Genomic DNA, 27,340 nt, shown 5'->3' on the forward strand with positions numbered 1-27,340 from the left:
ATGTGATTACAACATTTAAGAGGTCAATGGACAGGGTCAAGAATGCATCATGTTCCTTAAAGACAAAACTGATCAGTTGAACACACTTCTACACTGGATTAACAATCATCAAAGAATAAATACAACAATATAGTAATTTATACAACAGTACACTTCTAATATCATTTTTCTCCTCCATATCACCTCAACTTTGGTCAACAAAATCTCAAGACCCTCGCAATGCAAAATTGCAAAGGTTTTGAGTTTTCATCAAATGCTGTTGCCATTGTGACGCATCATTTGCCATGAAACAGGAAGCTGTTTTTGAAGTGCTAGGGGTGTTTGAAAGCTCACAAAACTGGGCGCACACATCAGAACCCGTGAATTTTGCAAGAATATAGAGCGATTGGGCTTTGCCCAACCGGACGTCGGCCATTTTGAATTTTGTGTGTTTTTCTTGTATTTTATACAAACTTTTTCAAACTCCTCCTAGAGGGTTTATTACATTCATTTGACATTTGGTTGATATAACCCTCAGACTAATGTGATACTAAATTGTGAAGGAATAGTCGATAACTCAAATGATGATGTCATAGGTCATATGATAACACACCATTTTAGGCAATTTACATTTATGGAATTTTTCAAAACTCCTCCCAGAGGATTCAACAGGTCCACTGACTGTTGCAGCTGAAATGTCAGCCTGTCTAGTTAGGTGACAAAGGTAATTAAATACCAGAGACACAGTATTTTTCCTACCGTCCAACTGCCTTTAATAAATCACTAAAGCATATGCATACAGGCTCTCCGAGCTCTGCAGCAAGAGGAGCATCTTCAACAGCTCATACAAACACTTTATACTTTCATCCTGTGCCCAACACAACGGTCAAACCAAGCACCTTGTGTGTAGTCACACTTCACTGTCTGCAGACACCTGTTCCTGCAAGATAATCAATAATAATCCCATATATGGAGTCATGCCTGTCTTGTAAAGTCTCTAGTTCTTGCATTTAGCCCCCCTTTTCCAATGATCACTTCTTAGGATCGGGGTCACCGTGTACTTCAGATAACGTTTTCTAGTTCTTCTTTCGTAATTGATGCAACATTCATTTCACCTACACAAACAAGTGTAATGCAAAATTGCGGTTTTGAGTTTTCATGGAACAGTGTTGCCATGGCGATGCGGAAGACTTGCATGTTTCGCCATGAAAGAGGAAACTGTTGTAACTTGACTTTATATTGTCCGATCTGCTCCAAATTTCACAAGTTGGATAAGAGTCCAGGCCTGAGGACATCTACCTGCTCATATTGAGTCATAGTCATAGCACCACCTGCTGACAACAGGAAATCAGCCTTATGTGACAAACATCATCAACTTACTTAAAATTCACATGGTGTGGTGTACACATGATATACTATACTGCAACATGACGTATAATAAGTGGGTGTTCTCTAACACCACATAGTGGGCACAGGGGGCCTTGTTTTAACCGCGCAAGTGCAACGACAAGCACAAGGTGGTATGTCTTAGGCACACCGACTGTATTGGCGTCTCTATGCGCACCTGCTACTTTGTTTCATGTATGTGCAGCAGCGCAACGAAGGTGAACATAGATCGGTGGGCGTGGTGATTAAATAAATGTGAAATACTTTCTCATCCAGTTAAAACCGTTGTGCCAATCACAGTTAAACGTGATAACGACCGCTCAACAAACGGAAAGCTTTTCTTCAGGAAATGTCTGGTTGGTTCAGAGCGTCACGACATGAACACACATCACCACAAATCTGTACCAAAAGACAGATGGAGTAGTTTTTTTCATCAGTTAGTTACTATAACTTTTATTTTCTGTGCTTGACGAGATGGTGCATCTCAAGGGGTTTATCCTCTAATTAAATTTTGAAATAAAATAAGGACAGTCACAGGGTTTTCTTACAACATGCTTGATCGGCTAAAGGTCAAACAAAAATGGCTAAAAAGATAGACTAAAGCAAGACTAAAAACGTTAGTACATTTTGATGTCAACAGCAAAAAATACTTGCTGCGATACTTGATTTTTACCCTCGAAAATTCAAATAAGAGTAACAAAGAAGTAAAAGGAACAAAGAGGGAGAAAGACGGTGATGGATTAATTATCAAGTCTATTCATATTCATTCAAGTGGGACAATTGACAAACTTTTAGTAAATTAAATTTTATGGGTTAAATAAGAAGCTTTCAGAATTTTCTTCATCTGAAACAATGTAATAATGCTTAGTACCTCTTCTCCCTCAGAGTCAGCAGACGACTCTGAAGATGAGTCTTTATAACTCCGCTCAGACTTCCTTTTTCTTCTACGGCTCTTTTCCTCCTGAGGGACACAAGATTTACAGCACATTTATAAATGCTTTATAACACCTGGGACGTGATGCATAAATGATGCGTACACTCAAAAACCGCACATACGCCATTTCCCGCTTATAAACACACCTCACGCTTCATGTTGTCCTGAAGCGATCTGAGGGTGATTTGATGAGGTGGAGATGAAATATGAGGTGAGAGACGGAATCTTTCAGCAAAACATTTTGTCAGGTTTTTTTTTTTTTTTTTTGCGTTTACACAGAGATTTGTAAAATGCCAATCAAAGGCACATTTATGAACATAACATTGATTAATTACATTTGTGTGATTAGTTTAACCATTCATTTAGTTTACATAGGAGTCAACATTTTATTTTGCTCATAATATTCTTTTTATTTTATCCTTAGTTTTGTCACACCTTGTAAAGTCGGTTTAGATATGAGCGCTACAAACTAATCACTGATTACATTTCTGAGATATCACTGCTGATGATGGATTACAGGTCCGTGTGATGAATTCATGATTTGGACGATATAAAGCCGTGCGTAATGGTCGTGCGTAGTGACAGCTGTTCTGCTGTTGGACAACCTCGCCGGTGCAACACAATCGGTAAACGGCATTTCCTCTTTCCCGTTTGACAGCTATACAGACTGGTGGAACAGGCGGCGAACTGATACGAAAACAGCTGGATCAGTGCGTGTCTTCCTCCATTTATGGCTCATTGTGGGAGTGGAAATTAGGCTCGTGCACATGTGTCCAGTTCTTTAATCACTGAGATCTATAAAACAGAACCATGCGTACGCACAGCTTTATAAATCTGACGAAAAGAATACGTATATTTTATTCTGGCTTTGCGCGTACACACAGTTTTATTCATGAATCTACACAGAGTTTTATGCTTCTGGCCCCTGAACTCAAAACTGTTTGACTCAACTTGACCTGCATAGACACAGCACAAGAAATAGCTTGCAGCAACTTTATATTTAACTGCATCTCATATTTGTGGGAATATTGACAAGGTCAGTCTAATTGATCACATGAAAAAGTTTCTGCTGATAACTTACTGAATGAGAGTAAATTTTCTTCTTCTTCTTGGAAAATAAAACAAGAACATTCAGATTGAATAGTTTATAAGTAATTTTATGGCAATATTGTTTGATAACACATTTTTACTACCAGAGCCTGTTTCCAATAAAGTATACTGAAAAAGAGAACACATATCTTCTCCCTGATCATTTTATTAGCCTCAAGTGGCTCAGAGTAGAGGAGAGATCATATATCAAAATATGTATTGTTCACAGGATTGTCAATCATGTGGTACCACAATATCTCAGTAATTATTTTTCTCAGGTCAGCGATGTCCACAGTTATCCCACTAGAGGGAGCTCCACTGATTTTGTGCCATGCAGATTTAAAAGCTGCGTGGGAAAGGACTTGTTTTTATATAAAGTAGCAGTTATGTGGAATGTGTTACCTGCAAGACTTAAGTCAATTAGTTCTATTGGAAACTTGAAGTCCTCCGTAAAGAGCTGGCTGAGTTGCAGCTGGTCCTACATATAACTATTTCATCTGTTTCAATAATTCAATCATTTTAATTAATTATTGAATTGGTAGGATACACTGTACTGAATACATATTGTACTGCTGCCTTCTCTCTGCCGCCCCTCCACCTCCCACAAACATACACACATGAACACACGTGCACACTCACACGCATTAACTTATACTAATTGTGCTCATATACTCACTTAAACATTAACAGTCAAACACACAGCTACACCCAAAGGACCACAATGGAAATAAGCTCTTGAGCTTTATTGTGTTTAAGATATGATGCCTCCTGGTTGAGACTGTGCATACATGATTCATTTATTTATATATGCTGTATATCCTTTATATTGTTAATAAATAATTTCAATCAATCAATCAATCAGCCACTTTAGCAGTAAGACAGTTCATTCTGGAATATACTGTTGTAGAAAACCACTGACAGTAAAAAAGACAGAAATGATCAGAGATGCCTACATCCACAACTGAAGACATATTGGCAGGTAGGCCGTGTGTTATTACAAGGTCTAAAGTGTGGCCTCTCTTATGAGTAGGCTGAGTAACATGTTGGATAAAAGTCACACAATTCAGCAAATTTAAAAGGTTCCAAGGTAAAAGAGTCTGATTGATTGTCCACATGGAAGTTAAAATGACGTAAAATAACAATTCATAATTGGTGTGGATTATTGAGAGTACTTCTGAAAAATCGAAAACAAAGGAAGAGCATCGTTTGGGTGGCCTGTGAACTATGATACACAGTACAGGACGGCTGTTAAAAATAATGGAGTGATATTCAAAAAATGTGTATTTATCAAATGTAATATCTTTAAAACCAAGCGACGCAGAGAGGATGGTTGCTCTACTCCCATCTTTTTTAACCTTTCCTGGAGGAGTATGAATAATTGTAGTTTGGTGGTGAGGTTTCAATAAGAGCAGCTGGTCCATCCGTATTAAACATGCAATCAATATTATTATCTAAAATCAGGTGATTAATAATAAATATCCCGATCTAATATTCAAAAGTGCCATATTCAGGGTCACTGGCAAAGTTCTCTTAAGGGTTTGATTAGTAGATGGTGGTTTATGTGCGCATAGAGATTATTAAAATTCACACCATAAGTTTGTTTGGTGATATGTCTGGTCGTGATTATGACAGGAATTATTGAATGAGCGCTTGGGGTGGCACTATGCTTAGACTTACTGCAGGGGGAGCCAGTGGTGCTTTGATGACTTCTTTATTGTCTGCTTTTTCTTCACACTCTTCTTTTCATCCTGCACACACAAATAGAAATGCAGTCAAATAATGTAATGCTCCATTATATGTAAAACAAATTAAGGAGTTTTTTTCAGGATTACAGATCAAAACCATTTTGAAATCCATCAGTTTGAGCTGCATAGAGTCCAATTATTTCTGACCAGTTGTTAATTGTCAACCAATTTACTCCAACTATCAACAACATCCCACTGATCTTTATTAAAACCCTGGAATCCATTTTTTAGACTTAACACAAAATGTTTTTTATGTTTAGTAATTTGGAAATAAACTGCTGGAGGAATCAGAACTCGAATGCTTGTAAATATTTGTACAATTTGAGTATTTGAGCCCATCTACTGTATTGCTTATTGTTTGCCAGATGCAGCTACACCTTCAACTAAATACAAAACAGTCTTGTAGTAAACTTAAAACATTATGTATAGATGTGGCTGAAAATATTGGTACCCTTCCACCTTTAAAAAAAAAAAAATCTCTGTATCAATTTGACAGAAGTATATGCTATCCATCATTCTTTATTTCACATTGAATATGACTGAAACTTTGCTTTTGATTTACAACATATTATTTACAATAATAAAACAAATGAAAATGGCCTGGCGAAAAAAACTGGTACCCTTAACTTAATATTTGTAGCACAGCCTTTTGCGGCAATAACTGCAGTGAAGCACTTTCTGTAACTCTGAATTAAGTCTCTATACTTCTTCACTGGTAGTTTGGGTCACTCTCCTTCTGGTGAGAACTGGAGCAGTTCTCTCAGGTTTGATGGGTGCCGTCTCATAGCAGGCCACTTCAGAACAGTCCAACGTTGTCTTCTCATCCACTCTTGGGTGCTTTTTGATGTATGTTTGGGGTCATTATCCTGCTGGAAGACCCTCCTGTAAACATAGGGTTGATGCGGTTTACCAAAAAGCTCTAATTGTGTTTCATCTGTCCAAAGCACATTCTCCCAGAAGGACCTTGACTTGTCAATGTGCATTTTTGGCAAAGTCCAGTCTGGCTTTTTTTTTGCGTCTGCCTCTTAGAAGCGGGGTCTTCCTGAGTCTTCTACCATGGAGCCCATTTTCATTCAGATAGTGACGGATGGTGCGACTTGAAACTATTGTACCTTGAACTTGAAGATCAGCTTAAATATAAAGTGTTCAAACAGAAAATGAAACAAGCATTCTTAGAGGCTACAACAGAAACAGTGATAGGAAGCCAGTCTGAGCCACTAAGAGCTGTAAAGTGACAGGAAGTTTGGTTCCGGTAGAGTGGCAAGGGCGTCCCATAATTTGGCTATCCATTTACACCCTCCAGCAACAACAAAAATCTGCTTCTATGCACTCTAGGCATCTACGTTCTATCGGACTCAAACTTAGCTTTATGACAATTACTCACGTTGTTCTCTCCTGACTAGATCCCTGCTTGTGTTGTATCAGCTCTCAGATGTACATTGCTTTGGATAAAAGTGTCTGCTAAATGAAATTGTAAATTGTAAATAAACATAGACCTTATGGATGATAAATGGACCAATCAGTCTCTATCTTAAAAACAAATCTCACACCGTCTATATGGTCCTTAATATAGATTTGTAATATAACGAAATAACAAAACTGATTTATGAAGAATTAAAAACAAACTTAAAAACAATTTAAGACAACAGTTTGACTTAAAGATGAATCAGTCAGATTAATCTGCATTTTGTGTTTTCTAATGACTGAAACTATCTGTCAGTTTTACTGCTGTGTTTACAACAGTTACTGAGGTCAACAACCTTTTAACATCTTCAGAAAACATCATGTTAATAGAGTTATTGTGTAGTGTTAGTACCTGTATTAAAAGATTTGTAAGTCCTCTCATAGCAGGTTTTAATCTTACAGACCTTACCAGTTTTTTCTGCCTCCTGCTTTGTATTTACTCATGTCTCTGACACCTGGGCTGCCTCTATGTGTTTCTCTTTCCTCCTTAAACTCTTTCTTTAAATCTTCAATCAGTTGCACCTTCTTCCTTCTTGAATCAGTTCCTTACTTTCTTCCTCATTTTTCTTTCGACACCATTAATGTTACATCCTGCGATTCTTCCTCACTTCTGTCTCTTCTCTCCTGAGTCCTTCACTCACTCTGTAAATGTAAAAGCCTTTCCTTTGAGAAAATCTGTCAGAGCATGAAGCAGAAATTTAACTTGTATGTTGTTAATTACAGTAATTGTCAAACTGAATTGACAAACGACACACTGTGGGAATGCATCCGCAGTCAAGTCATCCAAACTATCAGCTACATTAACATTACTGTAATGTAAAGCAGAAGCAGCAGATAAACTGGACATTTAAACAACTCTAATGTCAAGTTTAAAAACTTTAGCTTCACTGAAGAGCTTTTCTAGCTAATTATGTCCTTTGTCTGACATTATTACTTGACGCTGCCCATCAGAATTCAGGAGCCGGTGGTGGTTGTTGGTCCATGTTAACAACAGCTGTCTCCGTGTCTCATACAAGGATAAAGTGTTCAAACAGAAAACAAAACCAGTGTTCCTAGAAGCTACAACAGAAACGGTGATAGGAAGCCAGTCGGAGCCACTAACAGCTGTGAAGTGATAGAAAGTTTGGTTCTGGTAGAGTGGCAGGGGCGTCCCATAATTTGGCTATCCATTTATACTCTCCCCCTTCAATCAATACATTCAAGGCCAAATAAATCTACTAAAGACCAATCAGCTGTGTGACCACTGAGTCTAAACTCCATCTATGATCTTCTCATTAGCACAGGTAGTCTTGCTTTTAATTTGACAAGTTTACATTATTAATTTCTAATTGACATTGTGGGTGTATGTGATGTGCTGTTGTGTGTAGCTTTGTATTTTATATTATGTATGGTGTGCTCTGTGTGTTTTTTGCTTTGTACTGTTTGTTGTTGTGCTGTTGTATGTTTTGATTGTGGGGGACATCGGATGCAAATTAGCCTCGAGTTAACTCCAGTGCAGTGCATCTTTAATGTTTAAAAACTGCTCATTGTCCCAATCAATAAATCAAAGACAATTAGACGTGCCCTCCACAGCTGTGAGTGTAACTTGATTTGGAGTGACACTTGGTGGTGAAGTGGTAGTGGGTAGGTACTGGTTTGGGATTGGGCCAAAGTGTACCAGTGGGCATTACCCACCCTACACTGCCTGTGATTGGCTCTGACCCTGATATTGTTAACCTAACCCAATCATCTCACTCCTCATGCCTAAACCTAACCAATCTAACCAACAAAGGTAACGAGTAATAGCCAATCAGAGGCAGAGTAGGGCATTTTTTTCCTTACAAAGTATGAGCACCTTGATGAAGATCACAGTTCACTGAGGGGTAGTAGGCTAACTAGAAGGTCAGCTATAATTCTACTTCACCACTAAATTATAATATCCAAATGTAATAACTATATCAAATGATTGGAAGGTCAGGTGAGTGGTCTATGGCCCAGTGACACATCAAGTTCAGGTGGCATGAGACAACAAAACAGATGGAGAAATTTTCAATCACATTTGCATATTTTTTTATTATTTTTATTATGCTTATGCTGGAATAAAGTTTAGCATGATTTGGCATGATTTTTTTGTTTTTTGCAGGAAATCGCACTAGACTGAAACTGAACTAGGACTCTGGAACTCTTTGTACTGTTTACATGTGTCTAATTTGAATCACTCTTTCAAATTACTGTTTTGTTTACTGTTGTGGTAACTGATCCAGAACAGGTACATAAGGCATTTTGCACATTGTACTGTGTATGATTATATATGTGACAAATAAAATATGAATTTGAAAATGAAATGCACAATGGATAAGGGAAACAATCATTTGAGGTTGTAAACAGATTATTTACTCATTAGACTGTAATGTAGGTCTGTGAATAATCAAAAAATCTGATCAGTTTGTGTTCATTTTCTCTACTGAAGCTGTAATGCATAGTTAGTAAGCGCTCACAGTGCAGAAACATTAGCAACACATCCTCAGTCTGTTTTTGTGTCTTCTTGTGTTCCTGAGGGGATCTGAAAGTACTTCAGATCTTCTGCATGTCAAGGAGGAGTGGCCAAAGATATATTCATAATCACAGCGGTGCCGACCATCTGCACATCACTGGTCCTGAAATCAGTACCAATGTTAGAACAACATACTGCCTCCTAAATTACTGCAGTAAAGGTGAAGATTCATAAGCATGTAAATTTATAGTCAGTGCAATGAGATTCAAACAGCTGTCTGATGCAACCAGCAACAAGAGTGATGAGAATGAATCAGAGGCTGTGGCTGTTTTTATTCCATAAAATTGAGTTGAAGCGCTTCATAATTCTCACAAATGAAACCCTTCACATACACATACATTTTTGATTGATTGATAATAGAAACATCTTGATTATTGCAGGTTTAACACTCAAAAACTCAGCTAATAATCTTAATTAGGGTTGTGTGGATCAGGTTCTATCAGATTTGATTGATTGTGCAAACAACCCATAAACTCTTAGCACATTTGACTTCAGATGTTGCCAAATCCTGATTGAGAAAAGACGTCAATCTTTTCTCAATCAGGGAAAAGATCCATTCAGATAAAGTTAAAGTCAGGGCCTTTCACTTTTTCTGAGTGGATCTTCGTTCAGATAAAATAGTAACATACATACAGTGTGATATGTCCTACCTCCTGCGGGTTGTCTTTGTCCTCTGAGGTTGAAATGAAAGAGGCAGGGACTGAAGATAGAGCTTGTTTAGGGGAGAAAGGATATCTCAGGCCTCGCCTAATACACGTCCCGTCATGGGCACAGAATTCGTGAGATTGACAACAGTTTATGCCATCAGCACAACACGTGGCCTACAAGGCAGACATTTTATACAATAATCAATTCAAAAGAGCATTAAGACTCCTCAAGATGACAACACTAAATTGTGAATTTGATTGCAATTGAAATATTTGAGTTACAAGCTTTGAATTGATGCCATGAAAATAGAGAATAAAGAATATTACATTACTGTAATGTATCTTATTGCACAAGAGTATTTACTGAGTCAACTCACAGCGTGGTGGGGGCAACAGAAATAGGGCCAATTCTCTTTGCCTCTGCAGCAGGTTTGGCCAACAGGACAGGCGTAACCATGTTCACACAGAGGATCTGAACTCTTTATTTGGTCTAGGTTGTTCTTGAACTCCTGAAGGGGAGAGATGGGTAGAAGAGGGGTAATTGGTTTCTCTACAGCTTCCTTCTTCACCACCATCGTTCAGATAAAGCAGTAACATACATACAGTGTGATATGTCCTACCTCCTGCAGGTTGTCTTTGTCCTCTGAGGTTGAAATGAGAGAGGCAGGGACTGAAGATAGAGCTTGTATAGGGGAGAAAGGATATCTCAGGCCTCGCCTCACACACTTCCCGTCACGGGCACAGAATGTGCCATATGGACAACAGTTTCTGCGATCAGCACAACACGTGGCCTACAAGGCAGACGTTTTATACAACAATCAATTCAAAAGAGCATTAACACTCCTCAAGATGACAACACTGAATTGTAAATTTGATTGCAATTGAAACATTTGAGTTACAAGCTTTGAATTGATGCCATGAAAATTACTGTCATTTCTTATTGCAGGAGTATTTACTGGGTCAACTCACAGAGGAGTAGGGGCAACAGGACCAGGTACCGTGTATGGATCTGCAGCAGGTTTCGCCACCATGACAGTTATGGTTGTTGTCACAGTGGACAACTGAACTCTTTTTTTGGTCTAGGTTGTTCTTGAACTCCTGAAGGGGAGAGATGGGTAGAAGAGGGGTAATTGGTTTCTCTACAGCTTCCTTCTTCACCACCATCGTTCAGATAAAGCAGTGACATACAGACAGTGTGATATGTCCTACCTCCTGCAGGTTGTCTTTGTCCTCTGAGGTTGAAATGAGAGAGGCAGGGACTGAAGATAGAGCTTGTATAGGGGAGAAAGGATATCTCAGGCCTCGCCTCACACACTTCCCGTCACGGGCACAGAATGTGCCATATGGACAACAGTTTCTGCGATCAGCACAACACGTGGCCTACAAGGCAGACATTTTATACAATAATCAATTCAAAAGAGCATTAACACTCCTCAAGATGACAACACTGAATTGTAAATTTGATTGCAATTGAAACATTTGAGTTACAAGCTTTGAATTGATGCCATGAAAATTACTGTCATTTCTTATTGCAGGAGTATTTACTGGGTCAACTCACAGAGGAGTAGGGGCAACAGAACCAGGTACCGTATATGGATCTGCAGCAGGTTTCGCCACCATGACAGTTATGGTTGTTGTCACAGTTGACAACTGAACTCTTTTTTTGGTCTAGGTTGTTTTTGAGCTCCTGAAGGGGAGAGACGGGTATAAGAAGGGTGCTTGGTTTCTCTGAAGCTTCCTTCTTCACCATGGGTATGTTCATCCATGGCTGATTTACTTTCTCACACATCTGGGTACCCAGGTTACACTGAAACCCTGAGGGGCAGCAGTGCTCCAAGTCGGAGCAGCACACAGCCTGGAGACGCACATGAATACAGACACGCAGAGAATATCAATGAAATACTGACAACACTTTTCCGGACCAATATGTCAAGTCTTCACAAGTACAGGTCAAGTTATGCAGTGTATGAACATGTCTGACTTACGTTGGGATATGGACAAGCGCGATATCCATCTGTAGTCATACAGCAGGTGGAGAGATCTGAGAGGATGTTCCCATCAGGGCATATGTTGTTGCAAGATGCAAACCCACACACTCCCACCAACAGCCATAAAGTGATCCTCAACATCTGGACAAGAGATAATTAACATGAAGTTTATTTGATTCAGCCAAATGTGATACGTTGTGGGCAATTTTAGAGCAACAACTGCCCATTCTTTCCAGTTCCTCAGTCAATTTGTGACTTAAACTACATCTTACACTTTTACTGTCATTTCGTTGAGGTGTTGCTGGCAACTTTTAGTTTCATTTTAGCATGTATTAAAGAAATATAACCTCACTGTATAGTCATAATAAATAAAAGCTGTGACTGTTTATAAAACACCATACTGGTGGCAGTTACGCCAAGGGTTTGATAAGGATTCATAGATTTTTGCTTACCTTCTGTCTGTGAAGTGATTCAACAGCCTCCTGACATACGCCTCACACCTCCCCTGTACTGAACAACAGACACCGCCACTCTTTATATGGTAGGTTTGGCCCTCCCACTAAACAAACTGGATGCTGGACTTTATGTCACACCCACATCCTATGACTGTCAAATTAGGACAGTAAGGTGCTTCTGGAGGTACACCCCCATTCAGCCACACTTGGATTTTAAAAGGAGGGTTTGGTAATTATTGTATGATGCTGCAAAAACATACACACACACATAAGAGTTTACAAGCTCACATTAACCTGTGATATAATTACATTGTTTAAATACAAAACTTACTGCTAAAGCTTCACTCAGAAATATTGTCTATTTAGAAAGACATTAGTAGGGTGAAAGGTTCAAATGTTATGCTAATATGACTTTTAAAACCATAAAACCAACTAAAGCACATTTCAGAACTGAACTTCTGTTTAGCATAGTTTCTGTGTTTTACACTAGACATTAAAGTATCATCAAGATTATAAGTTCACTCTTAAGTCAAAAACGATTCAGTCATAACAGCTATGAGGAAACATGATGAGTGATATTCTGGTAGGTCGGTTGGTTATGAACTGGTTGAGATCAACTGCACAAGGCAACTGGGACTGTAACCCTCAACTACTAAGGAGGCTATAAAATAATCTCACATTATTGTTTGGTTCAGTAACACCCTTAGTGTGATATACAGCAGTTTAATGATAGATTGTACATTGTGAAACTATTGAAACTACTTGCAGTAACTCAAGTGGCATATGAGGTTAGCGTAATAGTTATTGTGTTTGTTACAGCAGCTGAACACAAATTTTAGGGAAGTGAGACTGGGCAGAATGATGGCTTGATATAAAAAGTGGGCAGGGTAACAAACAGTGAATGCAAATCCAGTGGTAGTTGGGTCATATGAATATTATTTTTCTATACAGTTGTATACAAATGTTTGGACACCCTTTGACAAATGACATATTTTGATGATTTTTAAATTGAAAAGATGTAAACACAGCCTCTTTAGGATGTGGAATATAAAACACAATACTTTCTGCAAACGTCAATGCATAGATACTTTGTATGTCATAAATTTCTCCCATTCTTCTTTGCAAAGGGCCTCCGGTTATGCAATATTCTTGGGCCATCTTGCATGCACAGCTCTTTTAAGATCCACCAACAGATTTTCAGTTATGTTTAAGTGAGGGCCATTCCAAAACCTTCAGCTTGCATCTCTTGAGGTAGTCCATGGTGGATGTCGAGGTATGTTTAGGATCATTATCCTGTTGTAGAGGCCATCCTCTTTTCAGCTTTTTTTTTTTTTTTTTTTTTTTTTAACAGACGGTGGGATGTTTGCTTCTAGAATTTGCTGGTATTTGATTGGAATCCATTTTTTCCTTCACCCGTGCAATGTTTCCTGTGCCACTGGCTGCTGCAACACAACCCCAAAGCATGATAGATCCATTCCCATGCTTAACAGTTGGCAAGGTGTAATTTTCATGAAATGCTGCTCCTTTTCCTCTCCAAACATACCTTAACTTATTGTGGCCAAAGAGTTTTATTTTAACTTCATCAGTCCACAGCACTTGTTTCCAAAATGCATCAGGCACCTGATGTTCTGTTGTATACTTCTGACATTGGATTTTATGATGAGGACGCAGGTAAGGTTTTCTTCTACTAACTCTTCATGAAAGTCTTGTTGGTGTAAGCATCACTGCACAATGGAACAGTGTACCACCACTCCTGAGTCTGCTAAATCTTCCTGCAAATTTTTACAGTCAAATGGGGGTTGTGTTCTCTATGAGAGTTTTCTTGATCTTCCAGATCTCATCTTGACTTCCACAGTTTCCCTAAACTACCATCTCCTAATTACATTTCACACTGTGGAAATTGCAAGCTGACAACACTTTGCTATCTTCTTGTAGCCTTCCCCTGCACTGTGGGCATCAGTAACTTACACAGCTTACACAGCTGCTTAGAGGAACCCACTGTTGCCAAATGTTTGCACAAGGTTTGAAGAATCAGAGTATTTGTAAAGCTTTGAAATTGGCACTGTCTGACACTTCCTACCCAGTAAACACTGTGGGCCTCATTTATCTTCCTGCAGTGGCCCCACTTGGGCCCCACAGGGACATGTTTGCTGGGCCCTGTGTGGGCAGCCCACTGTGGGCCCCGTTACCAGTGTGAAATGCGGGGCACGTGTGGGCCCCACACTATGGGGCCCAGGTGGTGCCCCAGTGGAACAGCCCACACTGAGTGTGGGTCCCACTGGGATCCACTGTGGGGCCGCAGCATGCCCCTGGTCACCCAGGTGGGCTGTGTGGGCCCCACTGGGGCCAAGTGTGGGCCTGCAGCATGCCCAAGTGGGCTGTGTGGGCTCATTTGGGACCTACTGTTGGCCTGCAGCATACCAAGGTGGGCTGTGTGGGCCCCACTGCAGGGCCACAGCATGCTCCCTTAGGGGCATACTGTGGGCACATAGTATGCCCCCAAGGGAGCATGCTGTGGCCCCACTGGGGCACCACCTGGGCCCCATAGTGTGGGGTCCATGAGAGCCCCGCATTTCAGACCAGTAATAGGGCCCACAGTGGGCTGCACCTGCAGGGCATGCTGCAGGCTCACAGTTGGCCCCACAGCTCAAAGGGTCCAACTTGCAGCATAGATTAATATTGATGCATATTCAGAATAATTGCACTAGTTGAAAGTAGCAGTAATAAATTAAGTTTATGTTTCAAACACTTACATTTATTCACAGCTAGATTAGAAGAAAAAATCAGGGGCATCAGTGGATCTCTGCCACTTATCTTCTGGTCCTTCTGTTCATGGGGAACGACAATGTTAAATACTCTACAAAATCAATAAGAACAAACAAAAAATCTGAACACAAGGTTTCTGAAGCTTTTGTACATAATGGAAAAGTAACGCCCACCAAGGGTTGTAGTGAGGTGCTGATCACTGGAAGCAGACTTGAGAGCAGGAAAAAAGTGTTGCACACTCTGGCTCCATATGCATTTCCCTTTTATTTGGATGACATTTCGACCCTCAGGCCTTCTTCAAGATCAGCAATCATAGTAAGACACAGGCACTGGTATGTTATATAGGCCACACCCTAGTAGCACAGCTGATGGTGATCAGATAATCATTTTCCACTATTAGGGTGAGAAAAACAATCAAAAGACCTTCACAGATCAAAACGTTTAACAAACAGTGACAAGAACTACAGCAAATCAATTCTCTTCAAATAAAGTGACAAAAACCAATATGTTTCATATCAAATGTAGAGATTTAAATTTTATATTCCAGTCCTTTTGGTTAACTGCTTTGGGCCCTGCACGGACTATCCCACAGGGGGGCCCATGTGGGTTTTCTGTGGGCAAGTCCAACTGTGGGCTTGCCTACAGAAAGCCCACATAGGGGCCCCAAGGGCAAAACTGCTGTGGGCCCTGCATAGGCTAATCTACATGGGGCCCATGTGAGATTAGTGTGGATTTGCCCTGCCTACAATGCCCCACAGTAAACCCACACATATCCACAGTAGGTACAGGCATGTGTGCTAGGAAGAAGCTCCGTATGTCAGTATGTCAGCGACTCTCCATGCTGGAGTTCCCTGACAGGGACGTTCCCTGCCCTGGCGTCCACCACACAGTCTGACCTGCAGTGGTGACACCTGGGACACAGCCTGCATGAGCAGCGTGTGTGCGTTGCAGAACCTCTTGTTTTTCATTTTGGCACCCATGCTAACAGATCAGAGCAGCCACACAGCCCGCGTATGCCACACATCTCACACGTAGGTGCCAAATCTAGAGATTCGGGGTCTCGCCTATTTTTTCTGTGTGACGCGCACAGTTCTCAGCAAAAATAGACAATGAAAATGATCTGTTGATAGTCATATTGAGAAAATGCCAGCACGTCTCATTTCAGACATATTTCACATTGGCTTTCGTCAGCTCCGCCCCTATTTTAACCGTGCAAGTGCAACGACAAGTGCAAGGTGGTAAGTATTAGTACGGACTATATGGGCATCTCTATGCGCACCTGCTATTTTGTTTCATTTATGTGCAGCAGTGAAATGTGTAAAAGGGCTGGGTGAAGGTGAGTATAGAAAAGTGGGTGTAGTGATTAAATATATGTGAAATACTGTCCTAGCCAATCACATCACTGGTCTCAAAGCTCTGAAACAGTTAACAGTGTTAATCACAATTAAACGTGATAACGACAACTCAACAATGGATAATACATTGTTGCAGCACGTCTGCAGCAAGTATTTAGTTTGATCCTGTTGATAAAATCACCAAAGCAGCAGCGGACATTGTGTCACAAAAGGACATGATTCTGAGACATCTAAGACCAAATTTCAACTAGGAAATAAGATTTTATGCATTCACACAGTGTCCGATAAGAATGACATTTCAGAGCCATGTCAACTGAACTCCAGTAGCGATACCAAGGCCGCCACTCCATCTGATGCGCACAAGGTCGGATAAATACCAGAGACACAGTATTTTTCCTACCGTCCAACTGCCTTTAATAAATCACTAAAGCATATGCATACAGGCTCTCCGAGCTCTGCAGCAAGAGGAGCATCTTCAACAGCTCATACAAACACTTTATACTTTCATCCTGTGCCCAACACAACTGTCAACACAAGCACCTTGTGTGTAGTCACACTTCACTGTCTGCAGACACCTGTTCCTGCAAGATAATCAATAATAATCCCATATATGGAGTCATGCTTGTCTTGTACAGTTTCCAGCTTTTGCATTTAGCCCCCCTTTTCCAATGATCACTTCTTAGAATCGGGGTCACTGTGTATCATGCACTTCAGATAGCCCTTTCTATTTCTTCTTTCCTAATTGACTTGACATTCATTCCACCACACAAACAAGTTGCTTATTGCACCTTGTTGGTAAGATATTGCTTAAAACAGAACGATGTGATTACAACATTTAAGAGGTCAATGGACAGGGTCAAGAATGCATCATGTTCCTTAAAGACAAAACTGATCAGTTGAACACACTTCTACACTGGATTAACAATCATCAAAGAATAAATACAACAATATAGTAATTTATACAACAGTACACTTCTAATATTATCTTTTTCCTCCATATCACCTCAACTTTGGTCAACAAAATCTCAAGACCCTCGCAATGCAAAATTGCAAAGGTTTTGAGTTTTCATCAAATGCTGTTGCCATTGTGATGCATCATTTGCCATGAAACAGGAAGCTGTTTTTGAGGTGCTAGGGGTGTTTGAAAGCTCACAAAACTGGGTGCACACATCAGAACCCGTGAATTTTGCAAGAATATAGAGCGATTGGGCTCTGCCCAAACGGACGTCGGCCATTTTGAATTTTGTGTGTTTTTCTTGTATTTTATGCAAACTTTTTCAAACTCCTCCTAGAGGGTTTATTACATTCATTTGACATTTGGTTGATATAACCCTCAGACTAATGTGATACTAAATTGTGAAGGAATAGTCGATAACTCAAATGATGATGTCATAGGTCATATGATAACACACCATTTTAGGCAATTTACATTTATGGAATTTTTCAAAACTCCTCCCAGAGGATTCAACAGGTCCACTGACTGTTGCAGCTGAAATGTCAGCCTGTCTAGTTAGGTGACAAAGGTAATTAAATACCAGAGACACAGTATTTTTCCTACCGTCCAACTGCCTTTAATAAACCACTAAAGCATATGCATACAGGCTCTCCGAGCTCTGCGGCAAGAGGAGCATCTTCAACAGCTCATACAAACACTTTATACTTTCATCCTGTGCCCAACACAACTGTCAACACAAGCACCTTGTGTGTAGTCACACTTCACTGTCTGCAGACACCTGTTCCTGCAAGATAATCAATAATAATCCCATATATGGAGTCATGCTTGTCTTGTACAGTTTCCAGCTTTTGCATTTAGCCCCCCTTTTCCAATGATCACTTCTTAGAATCGGGGTCACTGTGTATCATGCACTTCAGATAGCCCTTTCTATTTCTTCTTTCCTAATTGACTTGACATTCATTCCACCACACAAACAAGTTGCATATTGCACCTTGTTGGTAAGATATTGCTTAAAACAGAACGATGTGATTACAACATTTAAGAGGTCAATGGACAGGGTCAAGAATGCATCATGTTCCTTAAAGACAAAACTGATCAGTTGAACACACTTCTACACTGGATTAACAATCATCAAAGAATAAATACAACAATATAGTAATTTATACAACAGTACACTTCTAATATTATCTTTTTCCTCCATATCACCTCAACTTTGGTCAACAAAATCTCAAGACCCTCGCAATGCAAAATTGCAAAGGTTTTGAGTTTTCATCAAATGCTGTTGCCATTGTGATGCATCATTTGCCATGAAACAGGAAGCTGTTTTTGAGGTGCTAGGGGTGTTTGAAAGCTCACAAAACTGGGCGCACACATCAGAACCCGTGAATTTTGCAAGAATATAGAGCGATTGGGCTCTGCCCAACCGGACGTCGGCCATTTTGAATTTTGTGTGTTTTTCTTGTATTTTATGCAAACTTTTTCAAACTCCTCCTAGAGGGTTTATTACATTCATTTGACATTTGGTTGATATAACCCTCAGACTAATGTGATACTAAATTGTGAAGGAATAGTCGATAACTCAAATGATGATGTCATAGGTCATATGATAACACACCATTTTAGGCAATTTACATTTATGGAATTTTTCAAAACTCCTCCCAGAGGATTCAACAGGTCCGCTGACTGTTGCAGCTGAAATGTCAGCCTGTCTAGTTAGGTGACAAAGGTAATTAAATACCAGAGACACAGTATTTTTCCTACCGTCCAACTGCCTTTAATAAATCACTAAAGCATATGCATACAGGCTCTCCGAGCTCTGCAGCAAGAGGAGCATCTTCAACAGCTCATACAAACACTTTATACTTTCATCCTGTGCCCAACACAACTGTCAACACAAGCACCTTGTGTGTAGTCACACTTCACTGTCTGCAGACACCTGTTCCTGCAAGATAATCAATAATAATCCCATATATGGAGTCATGCTTGTCTTGTACAGTTTCCAGCTTTTGCATTTAGCCCCCCTTTTCCAATGATCACTTCTTAGAATCGGGGTCACTGTGTATCATGCACTTCAGATAGCCCTTTCTATTTCTTCTTTCCTAATTGACTTGACATTCATTCCACCACACAAACAAGTTGCATATTGCACCTTGTTGGTAAGATATTGCTTAAAACAGAACGATGTGATTACAACATTTAAGAGGTCAATGGACAGGGTCAAGAATGCATCATGTTCCTTAAAGACAAAACTGATCAGTTGAACACACTTCTACACTGGATTAACAATCATCAAAGAATAAATACAACAATATAGTAATTTATACAACAGTACACTTCTAATATTATCTTTTTCCTCCATATCACCTCAACTTTGGTCAACAAAATCTCAAGACCCTCGCAATGCAAAATTGCAAAGGTTTTGAGTTTTCATCAAATGCTGTTGCCATTGTGATGCATCATTTGCCATGAAACAGGAAGCTGTTTTTGAGGTGCTAGGGGTGTTTGAAAGCTCACAAAACTGGGCGCACACATCAGAACCCGTGAATTTTGCAAGAATATAGAGCGATTGGGCTCTGCCCAACCGGACGTCGGCCATTTTGAATTTTGTGTGTTTTTCTTGTATTTTATGCAAACTTTTTCAAACTCCTCCTAGAGGGTTTATTACATTCATTTGACATTTGGTTGATATAACCCTCAGACTAATGTGATACTAAATTGTGAAGGAATAGTCGATAACTCAAATGATGATGTCATAGGTCATATGATAACACACCATTTTAGGCAATTTACATTTATGGAATTTTTCAAAACTCCTCCCAGAGGATTCAACAGGTCCACTGACTGTTGCAGCTGAAATGTCAGCCTGTCTAGTTAGGTGACAAAGGTAATTAAATACCAGAGACACAGTATTTTTCCTACCGTCCAACTGCCTTTAATAAATCACTAAAGCATATGCATACAGGCTCTCCGAGCTCTGCAGCAAGAGGAGCATCTTCAACAGCTCATACAAACACTTTATACTTTCATCCTGTGCCCAACACAACTGTCAACACAAGCACCTTGTGTGTAGTCACACTTCACTGTCTGCAGACACCTGTTCCTGCAAGATAATCAATAATAATCCCATATATGGAGTCATGCTTGTCTTGTACAGTTTCCAGCTTTTGCATTTAGCCCCCCTTTTCCAATGATCACTTCTTAGAATCGGGGTCACTGTGTATCATGCACTTCAGATAGCCCTTTCCATTTCTTCTTTCCTAATTGACTTGACATTCATTCCACCACACAAACAAGTTGCATATTGCACCTTGTTGGTAAGATATTGCTTAAAACAGAACGATGTGATTACAACATTTAAGAGGTCAATGGACAGGGTCAAGAATGCATCATGTTCCTTAAAGACAAAACTGATCAGTTGAACACACTTCTACACTGGATTAACAATCATCAAAGAATAAATACAACAATATAGTAATTTATACAACAGTACACTTCTAATATTATCTTTTTCCTCCATATCACCTCAACTTTGGTCAACAAAATCTCAAGACCCTCGCAATGCAAAATTGCAAAGGTTTTGAGTTTTCATCAAATGCTGTTGCCATTGTGATGCATCATTTGCCATGAAACAGGAAGCTGTTTTTGAGGTGCTAGGGGTGTTTGAAAGCTCACAAAACTGGGCGCACACATCAGAACCCGTGAATTTTGCAAGAATATAGAGCGATTGGGCTCTGCCCAACCGGACGTCGGCCATTTTGAATTTTGTGTGTTTTTCTTGTATTTTATGCAAACTTTTTCAAACTCCTCCTAGAGGGTTTATTACATTCATTTGACATTTGGTTGATATAACCCTCAGACTAATGTGATACTAAATTGTGAAGGAATAGTCGATAACTCAAATGATGATGTCATAGGTCATATGATAACACACCATTTTAGGCAATTTACATTTATGGAATTTTTCAAAACTCCTCCCAGAGGATTCAACAGGTCCACTGACTGTTGCAGCTGAAATGTCAGCCTGTCTAGTTAGGTGACAAAGGTAATTAAATACCAGAGACACAGTATTTTTCCTACCGTCCAACTGCCTTTAATAAATCACTAAAGCATATGCATACAGGCTCTCCGAGCTCTGCAGCAAGAGGAGCATCTTCAACAGCTCATACAAACACTTTATACTTTCATCCTGTGCCCAACACAACTGTCAACACAAGCACCTTGTGTGTAGTCACACTTCACTGTCTGCAGACACCTGTTCCTGCAAGATAATCAATAATAATCCTATATATGGAGTCATGCTTGTCTTGTACAGTTTCCAGCTTTTGCATTTAGCCCCCCTTTTCCAATGATCACTTCTTAGAATCGGGGTCACTGTGTATCATGCACTTCAGATAGCCCTTTCTATTTCTTCTTTCCTAATTGACTTGACATTCATTCCACCACACAAACAAGTTGCATATTGCACCTTGTTGGTAAGATATTGCTTAAAACAGAACGATGTGATTACAACATTTAAGAGGTCAATGGACAGGGTCAAGAATGCATCATGTTCCTTAAAGACAAAACTGATCAGTTGAACACACTTCTACACTGGATTAACAATCATCAAAGAATAAATACAACAATATAGTAATTTATACAACAGTACACTTCTAATATTATCTTTTTCCTCCATATCACCTCAACTTTGGTCAACAAAATCTCAAGACCCTCGCAATGCAAAATTGCAAAGGTTTTGAGTTTTCATCAAATGCTGTTGCCATTGTGATGCATCATTTGCCATGAAACAGGAAGCTGTTTTTGAGTTGCTAGGGGTGTTTGAAAGCTCACAAAACTGGGCGCACACATCAGAACCCGTGAATTTTGCAAGAATATGGAGCGATTGGGCTTTGCCCAACCGGACGTCGGCCTTTTGAATTTTGTGTGTTTTTCTTGTATTTTATGCAAACTTTTTCAAACTCCTCCTAGAGGGTTTATTACATTCATTTGACATTTGGTTGATATAACCCTCAGACTAATGTGATACTAAATTGTGAAGGAATAGTCGATAACTCAAATGATGATGTCATAGGTCATATGATAACACACCATTTTAGGCAATTTACATTTATGGAATTTTTCAAAACTCCTCCCAGAGGATTCAACAGGTCCACTGACTGTTGCAGCTGAAATGTCAGCCTGTCTAGTTAGGTGACAAAGGTAATTAAATACCAGAGACACAGTATTTTTCCTACCGTCCAACTGCCTTTAATAAATCACTAAAGCATATGCATACAGGCTCTCCGAGCTCTGCAGCAAGAGGAGCATCTTCAACAGCTCATACAAACACTTTATACTTTCATCCTGTGCCCAACACAACTGTCAACACAAGCACCTTGTGTGTAGTCACACTTCACTGTCTGCAGACACCTGTTCCTGCAAGATAATCAATAATAATCCCATATATGGAGTCATGCTTGTCTTGTACAGTTTCCAGCTTTTGCATTTAGCCCCCCTTTTCCAATGATCACTTCTTAGAATCGGGATCACTGTGTATCATGCACTTCAGATAGCCCTTTCTATTTCTTCTTTCCTAATTGACTTGACATTCATTCCACCACACAAACAAGTTGCATATTGCACCTTGTTGGTAAGATATTGCTTAAAACAGAACGATGTGATTACAACATTTAAGAGGTCAATGGACAGGGTCAAGAATGCATCATGTTCCTTAAAGACAAAACTGATCAGTTGAACACACTTCTACACTGGATTAACAATCATCAAAGAATAAATACAACAATATAGTAATTTATACAACAGTACACTTCTAATATCATTTTTCTCCTCCATATCACCTCAACTTTGGTCAACAAAATCTCAAGACCCTCGCAATGCAAAATTGCAAAGGTTTTGAGTTTTCATCAAATGCTGTTGCCATTGTGACGCATCATTTGCCATGAAACAGGAAGCTGTTTTTGAAGTGCTAGGGGTGTTTGAAAGCTCACAAAACTGGGCGCACACATCAGAACCCGTGAATTTTGCAAGAATATAGAGCGATTGGGCTTTGCCCAACCGGACGTCGGCCATTTTGAATTTTGTGTGTTTTTCTTGTATTTTATACAAACTTTTTCAAACTCCTCCTAGAGGGTTTATTACATTCATTTGACATTTGGTTGATATAACCCTCAGACTAATGTGATACTAAATTGTGAAGGAATAGTCGATAACTCAAATGATGATGTCATAGGTCATATGATAACACACCATTTTAGGCAATTTACATTTATGGAATTTTTCAAAACTCCTCCCAGAGGATTCAACAGGTCCACTGACTGTTGCAGCTGAAATGTCAGCCTGTCTAGTTAGGTGACAAAGGTAATTAAATACCAGAGACACAGTATTTTTCCTACCGTCCAACTGCCTTTAATAAATCACTAAAGCATATGCATACAGGCTCTCCGAGCTCTGCAGCAAGAGGAGCATCTTCAACAGCTCATACAAACACTTTATACTTTCATCCTGTGCCCAACACAACGGTCAAACCAAGCACCTTGTGTGTAGTCACACTTCACTGTCTGCAGACACCTGTTCCTGCAAGATAATCAATAATAATCCCATATATGGAGTCATGCCTGTCTTGTAAAGTCTCTAGTTCTTGCATTTAGCCCCCCTTTTCCAACGATCACTTCTTAGGATCGGGGTCACCGTGTACTTCAGATAACGTTTTCTAGTTCTTCTTTCGTAATTGATGCAACATTCATTTCACCTACACAAACAAGTGTAATGCAAAATTGCGGTTTTGAGTTTTCATGGAACAGTGTTGCCATGGCGATGCGGAAGACTTGCATGTTTCGCCATGAAAGAGGAAACTGTTGTAACTTGACTTTATATTGTCCGATCTGCTCCAAATTTCACAAGTTGGATAAGAGTCCAGGCCTGAGGACATCTACCTGCTCATATTGAGTCATAGTCATAGCACCACCTGCTGACAACAGGAAATCAGCCTTATGTGACAAACATCATCAACTTACTTAAAATTCACATGGTGTGGTGTACACATGATATACTATACTGCAACATGACGTATAATAAGTGGGTGTTCTCTAACACCACATAGTGGGCACAGGGGGCCTTGTTTTAACCGCGCAAGTGCAACGACAAGCACAAGGTGGTATGTCTTAGGCACACCGACTGTATTGGCGTCTCTATGCGCACCTGCTACTTTGTTTCATGTATGTGCAGCAGCGCAACGAAGGTGAACATAGATCGGTGGGCGTGGTGATTAAATAAATGTGAAATACTTTCTCATCCAGTTAAAACCGTTGTGCCAATCACAGTTAAACGTGATAACGACCGCTCAACAAACGGAAAGCTTTTCTTCAGGAAATGTCTGGTTGGTTCAGAGCGTCACGACATGAACACACATCACCACAAATCTGTACCAAAAGACAGATGGAGTAGTTTTTTTCATCAGTTAGTTACTATAACTTTTATTTTCTGTGCTTGACGAGATGGTGCATCTCAAGGGGTTTATCCTCTAATTAAATTTTGAAATAAAATAAGGACATACTGCATTACGTGGGAGAACTCAACGATTTGCTGACAGTCACAGGGTTTTCTTACAACATGCTTGATCGGCTAAAGGTCAAACAAAAATGGCTAAAAAGATAGACTAAAGCAAGACTATAAACGTTAGTACATTTTGATGTCAACAACAAAAAATACTTGCTGCGATACTTGATTTTTACCCTCGAAAATTTAAATAAGAGTAACAAAGAAGTAAAAGGAACAAAGAGGGAGAAAGACGGTGATGGATTAATTATCAAGTCTATTCATATTCATTCAAGTGGGACAATTGACAAACTTTTAGTAAATTAAATTTTATGGGTTAAATAAGAAGCTTTCAGAATTTTCTTCATCTGAAACAATGTAATAATGCTTAGTACCTCTTCTCCCTCAGAGTCAGCAGACGATTCTGAAGATGAGTCTTTATAACTCCGCTCAGACTTCCTTTTTCTTCTACGGCTCTTTTCCTCCTGAGGGACACAAGATTTACAGCACATTTATAAATGCTTTATAACACCTGGGACGTGATGCATAAATGATGCGTACACTCAAAAACCGCACATACGCCATTTCCCGCTTATAAACACACCTCACGCTTCATGTTGTCCTGAAGCGATCTGAGGGTGATTTGATGAGGTGGAGATGAAATATGAGGTGAGAGACGGAATCTTTCAGCAAAACATTTTGTTAGGTTTTTTTTTTTTTTTTGCGTTTACACAGAGATTTGTAAAATGCCAATCAAAGGCACATTTATGAACATAACATTGATTAATTACATTTCTGTGATTAGTTTAACCATTCATTTAGTTTACATAGGAGTCAACATTTTATTTTGCTCATAATATTCTTTTTATTTTATCCTTAGTTTTGTCACACCTTGTAAAGTCGGTTTAGATATGAGCGCTACAAACTAATCACTGATTACATTTCTGAGATATCACTGCTGATGATGGTTTACAGGTCCGTGTGATGAATTCATGATTTGGACGATATAAAGCCGTGCGTAATGGTCGTGCGTAGTGACAGCTGTTCTGCTGTTGGACAACCTCGCCGGTGCAACACAATCGGTAAACGGCATTTCCTCTTTCCCGTTTGACAGCTATACAGACTGGTGGAACAGGCGGCGAACTGATACGAAAACAGCTGGATCAGTGCGTGTCTTCCTTCATTTGTGGCTCATTGTGGGAGTGGAAATTAGGCTCGTGCACGTGTGTCCAGTTTTTCAATGACTGCGATTTATAAAACAGAACCATGCGTACGCACAGCTTTATAAATCTGACGAAAAGAATACGTATATTTTATTCTGGCTTTGCGCGTACACACAGTTATATTCATGAATCTACACAGAGTTTTATGCGTCTGGCCCCTGAACTCAAAACTGTTTGACTCAACTTGACCTGCATAGACACAGCACAAGAAATAGCTTGCAGCAACTTTATATTTAACTGCATCTCATATTTGTGGAAGTATTGACGAGGTCAGCCTAATTGATAACATGAAAAAGTTTCTGCTAATGACTTACAGTAAATTAGCTTATCTTTATCTCCTTCTTCCTTGATTCTTTTCGTCTTCTCGGAAAATAAAACAAGAACATTCAGATTGAATAATCTATAAGTAATTTTATGGCAATATTGTTTGATAATACATATTTTAGAGTTAACCTATTAATTATACTATACTTTAAGACTCTATGCAAATCCATCAAAGGTAAAGCTGTTATACAGTTTATGTTTTCTTAATGCAGAGCTGTCAAACTGGCCTTATTTAAACTGAATTGTCTACATTCATTTATATTCAAGCTTACTTTAAGCCAAGTGCAGACTGTGGAGCTGTATTGTGTTGGAAAAAACAATAAAGATCTAATTGAGAATATACAATCAGAACGATTCAGATTGGGATCAAGATATCCCTTCAATTTAGTTTCGTCTTTCAGGGTTGGAGTGAGGTGTGTAGGGTCACAAAATGTTTTTTATGTTTAGTCATGTAGGAATAACACTACACTTGAAATTAATATTATGTACTCGTTAAGTTGATAGGGGCACCACCTCCACTGATTAATTAATTGATAATTAATTAATCAGTGGAGGTGGTTAATTAATTAATTAGGAGGAAAAATAATTAAATCGAATTAATCAGTCTTATATCTGAAAGCCATGACCTCTGAATACAGTGACCCCCATCTCTGATATAAATGAATACACAGATACAACAACTTGGTTATAAATCAATATATTTATTGAACTACCAATGAAAAGGGATGAATAGGGAAACACTAAGCATATGTACATATATACAATTAAAATGAATGAGTGAATGAATGAATGAATAGATGGATGGATGCATGAATGAATGGGTGAATTAATTTAACAATTTATTGCCGACAGAATGAATGAATTAGTAAATCAATGTTATCAAAAACGAGTCAAAAACGCAATGAAGGTCAAGACTCTAACTACAGCCAATAAAAATTGCATCAACTCTGAGACAGAAGCTTGG

General features: G+C 39.3%; 1 protein-coding gene and 1 long non-coding RNA gene across 5 annotated transcripts in view; both read right to left on the bottom strand.

The window, feature by feature from the left end:
* The window catches only part of LOC137197787 (progranulin-like), a 56,053-nt gene extending 43,675 nt beyond the window's left edge, over positions 1–12,378 (bottom strand). For 3 of the 4 annotated variants that reach the window (XM_067611198.1, XM_067611200.1, XM_067611196.1), the window contains exons 1-7: positions 12,218–12,378; positions 11,763–11,906; positions 11,336–11,632; positions 10,987–11,157; positions 10,747–10,875; positions 10,398–10,568; positions 10,155–10,286 (exon numbers count right to left, since the gene is read on the bottom strand). In XM_067611198.1, the coding sequence (XP_067467299.1) occupies positions 10,155–10,286; positions 10,398–10,568; positions 10,747–10,875; positions 10,987–11,157; positions 11,336–11,632; positions 11,763–11,906 (1,044 nt within the window). In that variant the 5' untranslated portion in view covers positions 12,218–12,378. The remainder of the gene's footprint in view (positions 1–10,154; positions 10,287–10,397; positions 10,569–10,746; positions 10,876–10,986; positions 11,158–11,335; positions 11,633–11,762; positions 11,907–12,217) is intronic. The other variant, XM_067611199.1, reaches the window with a different exon arrangement.
* Positions 1,153–7,511, bottom strand: LOC137197788 (uncharacterized). The gene is made up of 3 exons (XR_010931503.1): positions 7,002–7,511; positions 5,066–6,676; positions 1,153–2,326 (listed from the first exon to the last, which is right to left on the bottom strand). It is a non-coding gene; the product is annotated as an uncharacterized lncRNA (long non-coding RNA).
* Positions 12,379–27,340: the final 14,962 nt, after the last annotated feature.

Source organism: Thunnus thynnus, chromosome 15 (assembly GCF_963924715.1).
Source record: "Thunnus thynnus chromosome 15, fThuThy2.1, whole genome shotgun sequence".
NCBI classification, from domain to species: Eukaryota; Metazoa; Chordata; class Actinopteri; order Scombriformes; family Scombridae; genus Thunnus; species Thunnus thynnus.